Source organism: Acyrthosiphon pisum, chromosome A1 (assembly GCF_005508785.2).
Source record: "Acyrthosiphon pisum isolate AL4f chromosome A1, pea_aphid_22Mar2018_4r6ur, whole genome shotgun sequence".
NCBI lineage: Eukaryota > Metazoa > Arthropoda > Insecta > Hemiptera > Aphididae > Acyrthosiphon > Acyrthosiphon pisum.
In genome coordinates, this window is record NC_042494.1 from 147,898,497 (window position 1) to 147,906,554 (window position 8,058).

General features: G+C 30.8%; 2 protein-coding genes across 2 annotated transcripts in view; both read left to right on the forward strand.

Annotated features, from left to right (window-relative positions):
* Positions 1–3,425, forward strand: part of LOC115033575 — a 5,496-nt gene extending 2,071 nt beyond the window's left edge. Inside the window, exon 4 of the mRNA XM_029486383.1 lies at positions 3,295–3,425. Coding sequence (XP_029342243.1) covers positions 3,295–3,425 — 131 coding nt within the window. The remainder of the gene's footprint in view (positions 1–3,294) is intronic.
* Positions 3,426–3,548: 123 nt separating this feature from the next.
* Positions 3,549–8,058, forward strand: part of LOC100167591 (E3 ubiquitin-protein ligase SMURF2) — a 5,245-nt gene continuing 735 nt past the window's right edge. Inside the window, exons 1-12 of the mRNA XM_029486384.1 lie at positions 3,549–3,983; positions 4,849–4,887; positions 5,010–5,121; positions 5,207–5,349; positions 5,433–5,649; positions 6,328–6,459; positions 6,531–6,631; positions 6,694–6,940; positions 7,003–7,303; positions 7,357–7,575; positions 7,631–7,809; positions 7,875–8,043. Of these exons, the coding sequence (XP_029342244.1) occupies positions 3,917–3,983; positions 4,849–4,887; positions 5,010–5,121; positions 5,207–5,349; positions 5,433–5,649; positions 6,328–6,459; positions 6,531–6,631; positions 6,694–6,940; positions 7,003–7,303; positions 7,357–7,575; positions 7,631–7,809; positions 7,875–8,043 (1,926 nt within the window). The 5' untranslated portion in view covers positions 3,549–3,916. The remainder of the gene's footprint in view (positions 3,984–4,848; positions 4,888–5,009; positions 5,122–5,206; positions 5,350–5,432; positions 5,650–6,327; positions 6,460–6,530; positions 6,632–6,693; positions 6,941–7,002; positions 7,304–7,356; positions 7,576–7,630; positions 7,810–7,874; positions 8,044–8,058) is intronic.

Here is an 8,058-nt window from a genome sequence, read left to right on the forward strand (position 1 = left end):
TTTTAATATTTTTCAATGTCATTGTAACAATATAGTAGAAGCCTTGTATTAAATGTTCAAGTATTTTTACTCAACAAATAAAGTTTTATTGACTATGATTTATCATTGAATTCAAATTTAACACATCCATTACACTGCCAACCTACTCGACTCCCATAAAGAATACAACAGATTTGTTACCTACTTTTGTCCCCTAATTATTTTAAAAAGTAACGAGAATTTTAATTTTATATTTAATTTTAAAATATATTGAGACATTTTTGGAATTTTACAATCAACTGAAATTAAATTGTCTTCATAGATACCCAAAGTCCTATAAACAAATAATCGATTAATTTTATGTGACATAAATCGTTATCGTTTTAACAATAAATACTTATAAATAGTTATAAAATATAAACACAAACTATTAAGTACATATTTTGCGTAAAAATTCCCGTTTTTCCTTAATTTTTCTTTTGTTTTTCACCGCGCTTTTGAAAACTATTGGAAAAATTTTACTTTTGACCCCCCAAAGTACTAACTAGATTCACTTTCCTATCAGAAAAGGTACTGTTGAAGAAAATCCAAGCACTTTTACTGTCCTAAAAGGTGATGACAGGCACAAAAAAATAAAAAAATAAAAAAAAACACATCATTGTAAAATCAATACATTCATCGTTAAACTCAGAATCTAAAAAACTAAAAAAATTGAAAACTGACAATGTCCGTAAACAGTTTAAAAAGAGTCAAAATATTTTCAAAATTTTATGGTGTATAGAAAATGAAAATATAAACATTCAGTAAAATTTTAAATGCTTTTAAATAAAAACTGTGACTAAGGATTTTTAATATTTTTCAAATGTCATTGTAATAACATAGTAGGAGCCTTGTATTAAATTATCAAGCTTTTTTACCCAACAAATAAAGTTTTTTTGATATTCGTATAGAAAAAAGATTAATAAAATTGGAAACTGAAAATATGTCCCTAAACAGTTCAAAATAAATAAAAATATTTTGAAAATTTTATCGTGTATAGAAAATGCAAATGCCAGTTGTGTAGCGCAAATATGTTTTGATACTCCGTAGAGTAGAAATTGTGCTTTCTGCGGTTGCCGTAGACACGGGTAAAGTTGCTAATATTTCCAACAGTTTTCTCATATTTGGGAAAAATCTTTCATCACATTCGAATAAAGATTAAAGACTCTACTGCATTTGCGATCCATGTGAACCTAGCCTAATCAAGTTCCACGTATATATTATATTATTATATTATGTATAAATGTTATTAATAATTATTTTTATTTTTCGGGGGGGGGGGGGGAGGGGACACCCCCCCTAGGCACACCCCTGATGCACATCATATTAAAATCAATACATTCATCGCTCCACTCAGTATCTATAATATCATTGTAAATCATCCAAAGTAATAAATAATAATACCATATTGAGTTATAGATTCTGCATATCTTGGGTACCAATTTTTTTTATTTTGCTATTATGTCATATTAGTTTTTAATTTAGATTGGATAATAATAATCTAACCGACTTCACGTTTAGGTATATTCGTAGGTAGGTACCTATAACTAAATTTATATTTTTTAAATAATAAATAAAAGAATATATAAAACTATAAATATTATACATACGAATACCAATAAGATTGTATTGATCCATGGGTTTCTTTTATCGCAGTTATTGTCATTATGGAAATTGGATACCTACTATTTTTGCTCATTAGTCACTATACTATAAAAAATACTTACAATCATATTAATACTTGCCTCCACTTTTTTTCTGATGGCGTACCGACGACGTTGCCGGGACTGCTTGTGTATTACCTTGACAACATCGTTTATTAATAAAAAAGAAATGAATGCGTTTATACAGTTTAACAATTCACATACTTACATGTTAACAATAATACTCCCAGACCCCAGGAAGCCGGAAACTACTTTCCTTAGCGGTCACTAGTATAGTAGTACCTACGTATGTGTAGTTTTCGGTCGACCTGGGAATGTGCAGTTGTTTATTGATTTGCAACAACTGGCATGCTATGTGCCTACATGAGGTTTGGCCCTCACAAAAAAAAGTTATATCATCCTCCGAACCGGCCTAGCCCGCCGGCCGAGAGTCGCTTACGCTGTCTGACTCTCTCTTCTTCTTTCTTTAGGGAGATAATCTACTTTACCATTTTATATATAGTGATTAGTGGCCTGTAGCTTTCTCCAGCCTCAGCTTAGGCCGTGGCCCTCGAGGCCGGGTCTAGCAGCAGGTCCTCGAAAGCAAGACCGCATATTATGGCTGGGATGCAGTGGTCATCTAGTAGACGTCCCAACCAAGCTGCACAGATTGACCTTCGCATACGATCGAAGTACGGGCAGTACTATTAAGGTACCTAGATTTACAGCTTTACAGGTTATTAAAATTAATTTGTATCTTACATTTATGACGTAGGTCGGACGTATCGGACCGTTACCGGCACAAAGTAATTACCTACTACTGATTTTAACGTGAAGCTAAATAAAGTTTATTAATTTAATTAACTTATGCGATAAGATCTATACGTAACTGCCCAAAATCATAACATTTAAGTCATTCAGGAAAAGTATGTATAGACGAAAATGATTTCCTTAAATACCAAAATCGCAAATCGCAGCAAAAGCTGTGATTTAAAAAAAAAAAATGTTGTTTCCAATAATTAATCCTTTTGTTTCATGGTATTGGAAAATAGTGTATCTATATTTTTATAAATGGTATTAACATGTCTTTTTTAAATAGTTCAAAGCATGTTTTTGCTGATGGAACTTTTCGTATGCACCAAAATATTTTCTTACCATGTACATTCAGTATAAGTATATGAATGGATTTCATGTGCCAATTATATTTCTTTTTATGGACTCTAAAATGCAAACCGTATAGGCACTGATGTTTGGTTGAAAACAAAAGTTATAATATTTTAAAATTTTACGAAAAACAATTTGAATTGAAAATGATACATTTAGACCTTGAAAAGTGCAATTTACACCTTGAAAATTGTTAAGTAATGGGTTGTTGTTTCCACTTTTTCACCAAATTTCGTCGTGTTAAAAATTATAAGGAATACTGAACAGTGACTTGAAAAGGACATGACGTGAATGGTTTTACAGCTCTCATGGCCAATTCACCGACTAATGTTGATAATTTTACGGATTTTGTTGTAGACACGTTTATTGACGAAAATAGTTTATTCCCACCTCATTTTTGGGCAGACCAAATTTCTTAAGAAAATTAGATAATTGTTGACAATGTTATCTATTGAAATGATGTAACTAGTGCACTGCAGTCTGCAATGTGCCAATGCTGCAGTTGTGCAGCACGCAGATTTCTATTTAGAAGTCCGTGTTGTGCAGTACTGCAGTAGTGCAGTGCCAGTTGTCACTGTTGTCAGTGTGCAAGAACTATAAAAAATAGAATTCTGAATTTATTGCTGGGTATATAAATTGCGTCACCGAATCATGGAAAAAAACAGTGTTTGTTTATTTTCCATGCATGCGCCAACCTGAGGGGAAATGTTCAAGTTAGGATCATACTATAGATAACTGCACTGTGATTATTTCATAACAAAACATTCAATTAGTCTTAAATGATTCATACTACAACCCTACCTATAGGTAGTACCTTTACTATAGTAGTATAATAGTTCAGAGAGTATAAAATAAGTGAAATTACGCGAAACTAGACGAATTATGTAGAAATTACAAAACTCGAGCGTAATATTCACATTTAATTTATTGTCTGTGATAAAAAAATTTAAAAAAATAGCGAGGAGAAAATAGTGCTGCTAATCATTATGTGTTCATTTTTTGTGTAGTAAAACATTTTTATTACGCCAAATGCTTTTTAATTTTTCAAACGTAGATTTATCATACTAATTAATGACTAATGAGTATCAAATATGTCAAATATGTCAGGATCTTCAGGTAGCAGGCGAACTGGAGGAACAACTAAGATCCGTCTAACAGGTGAGTTAAACCTCTTGATTTGTTACAACTTATAAATTATTATTTTTATTAATTAATTTAGTTTATTATTTTATCTATTTTATAAATGTTTAAGTGATTTACTTGATCTAGGTAATATTTTCACAAATAAGTTTTGAATAATTTTAATTTTAAATTTGTTATGGCATGTCAATTTGCAATTATAAATTGCATGTAGGTATCTTACCTAAAACATTCCATAATATGTTTTATTGGTATTTTGGAAATACCTACTTTTGTCTGTTGAAGAATTTTTAATGCCTAATATCTGTACCCTGGAGGTAAACAACTCCATGTCATAAAATAGTAATTTTACAGGAGATAGATCCAAATGGCGTTCTTTACCTCTAAAAAAGTGGACATGGTTTTATTTTTCATAGTCTTATTTCCGTTACTAATGATAACTGGCCATAGTGCCGCATACCTTTACATAGAGCGAAAAACATACAATAATGACATGGAGCTAACTCGATTTCATAAAAAAAGGACATGGTTTCCTTTACCTCCGGGGTACAGATATATACAGGCTATACGTATTATATCTATAATAATATAAAATGTTGTACTTAACTAAAATTTGTCCTCACGTAGATGCCATAGCTTTCCTTACACATAGTTTTTTGTTGACATAATTAGTTTCTTAAGAACCTACCTACAAATTATAGGATACATAATATTATATTTTATGCATCATATTAATAATCTACTACCGCAGAAGTAACTAATTCTAGCATGCTTAAGTTTAATGTAGGAATTATACTAATGTATTTTGTTTTGTATGTATAAACATATATATATATACCTAAATAATAATATAATTCATACAATGATTAACATTTGGTTTCAGTCCTTTGTGCTCAGAATTTGTTGAAAAAAGATTTATTTCGTAAGTTTAATTTTGATATACTTAAAAATTACTTATAAATTATAAATATACATTTCATATATTTAACATATCATGCTTATAAACATATTATATTGTATCGGTTAAATTATGGGTTGTAATAGGTTTACCACCTGATGCATTTGCAAAGATAAGTGTGGACGGGTCTGGACAATGTTATACAACAGATACCTGTAAACCAACCTGTGACCCTCAGTGGAATCAACATTATGATTTGTAAGGAAATTAGTTAAATAATATTATTACTATTATATATTTATATCTAATTGTAAAAATCTTGATAATTTAAAATTGCTTATAGATATTTAAGTAAAGGTGATCATGTAACAATTACCTTGTGGAACCATAAAAAAATTCATAAAAATATTCAAAAACCTACTAGTGGTTTCCTTGGGTGTGTAAGATTATCATGGAATCAAATTCAACGATACAAAGACACTGGTTGTAAGTATATAATATAGTGACTTACATTTTGTTTGTTGAAATAAGTAATAACGTTCTATTTGTGAAAAATTCTTAACTTACAGATCAAAAATTAGATTTAATTAAATTAAACCCAGATGATCCAGTACCAATTAGAGGTCAACTAGTGTTATCTTTACTATCTCAAGATGGTACAGCAGGAGTATCATCTCAACAACCATCTCCATTGCCAGATGGATGGGAGGAGAGGAAAACAGAAAATGGACGATTATATTATGTAAATCATAAAACAAAAACTACTCAATGGGTTAAACCGACAAAGTAAGTGAAATTATTTTAATTTATAAATGTATAACAAATTTAGTTGGTACCTACCGACATAAATAATTTAAAATTTTTTTCATTGGCAGTACAAAATTATTAGGCCTCATCTTATCAGCCATCTAAATAAACTCAAATATGACATCTACATGATGTTATGCCAGGTTATAAAATTAAGATTTTAAAATATGGGAAAATTAAAATAATTGCTTACCATACTTTTTAATTACAATTTCTATAAATAGACCAGTGGCATATTTAGTATTTTTTGTAAGGGGCGGATGACAAGAATTTCAGCCTACTGATTACGATGTAATAATTATAATATAATAATACACTTGTATGTTAAGAGCCATGGGGCAGATTTGTCCTCGTATCCGCCCCCGTTAATACACCCCTGAAACAGACATATACTCCGTCCAGAATGAGAACATACCCGGGATGCAAACCAAAACAAGTTTGGGCAGGTCGGACTTATGACTATAACAACTATATATATGTTTATAACTACGGCAAGGTTGCGAGTGGAAAACTGGTCGCCGCCTGCCATGAATTACGTTCTTATACTGGACAGAGTATAAATATGTACAAATTAATAAACTTTAAAAAAGTTATACAATTCATGCAAATAATTAATATATAGTATTTATAAAAAATAATTTTTAATTTAATTTTTAGATCTCATTCAAAAATTACTACAGGTAGTAGTAGTCCTCGCCCTCCAGCACCAACACCTACAGAAGATACACGAAATGAATCTGATGTGATAAATAATAATGATGGTAATAGCATTGCTTTGACTGCACAAACGTAAGTTACTTTTGCCTATATGTTTTTATAAAAATGTATGGCATTTAATAACTATTTATTAATATATTTAGGAATAGGAATCCTAGCAATCGAGTATCCCTCAGTTCTGCCAGACATGCATCATCTCATAGTTCCTCAATTCAACAACCGCAAGACTTGCCAACAGGTTATGGTTAGTATCAAATAACTCTAATCTAACTAAAAATATTTAACTATAATTTTTAACCTTAACAGAAATAAGAACAACACCTCAAGGACAAATTTATTTTTATCATACCCCAACTGGTTTAAGTACATGGCATGATCCAAGAATTCCAAGAAATATTAGTGTAACTTCTGGACAACAACTTGGCCCTTTGCCTGCTGGTTGGGAAGTACGTCAAACATCTAGTGGTCGCTATTATTATGTAGATCATAATAATCGAACTACAACTTTTTCGGATCCAAGACTTTCAACAGCAGTGATAGCTAATTTATTACAGTAAATCAATCAATTGCAAATTGCTGCTATTATTGAATTAATGCATTTATAATTTATTATAGGAAACAAAATGATCAAAGCTCATCGACTAACGAACAAAACTCAACGAACAATAAAGAAAACACTAGTATCAATACTAGAGTGCCCAATACTAGTGAAACATCATCAAGTCAACAGAGGATTCAACCTCGCCCTGGTCCTGTTTTTGATGGTCCCCAAAGTATTGAGACTGATTCAGAGTGTTTGCCTAAATACAAACGTGACTTAGTAGCTAAACAGAAGATTTTACGCACAGAACTGGCTGCATTACAGCCTCCAACAGGGCATATGCGATTAGAAGTTTCGAGATCAGAAATATTTGAAGTATGAAATATTTTGAACTTGATTATTTTGTTCCTAATATCATTAATTTATAGGAGTCATATCGAGCTGTGATGAAGATGCGACCAAAGGACTTACGAAAACGATTGATGGTCAAGTTCCGGTGTGAAGAAGGTCTTGATTACGGTGGTGTAGCAAGAGAGTGGTTGTATTTATTGTCCCATGAGATGCTTAATCCCCAATATGGATTATTTCAATACTCCAGAGAAGACAATTATACTTTACAAATAAATCCGGACAGTTCAATTAATCCAGTATGTTTTATTTACAATTTAGTGGAACTATGATATTATAATTTTTAATTTTTAGGAACACCTATCTTATTTCCATTTTGTTGGTCGTATAATTGGAATCGCTATTTTTCATGGACACTATATTGATGGAGGATTTACAACCCCTTTTTATAAAATGTTGCTAAACAAACCAATTACTCTGGAAGATATAGAAGGAGTAGATCCTGAATTACATCGTAGTCTCACATATATATTGTAATTACTAATTGGCCAAGTAACTTTATAAATACTCTATTTTATGTTTTTTTTTTTTTTTGTAGGGAAAATAAACTTGAAAAAGATATAATTGATACTACTTTTGCGGTCGAACAAAGTAGCTTTGGTGTATTAAAATTGCATGAGCTCAAAACTGGTGGACAAAATATTCAGCTCACGGAAGATAATAAAAAAGAATATGTCAAGTATGTTAATAGATTGTTACCTTTGTATATTATGTTAATATTT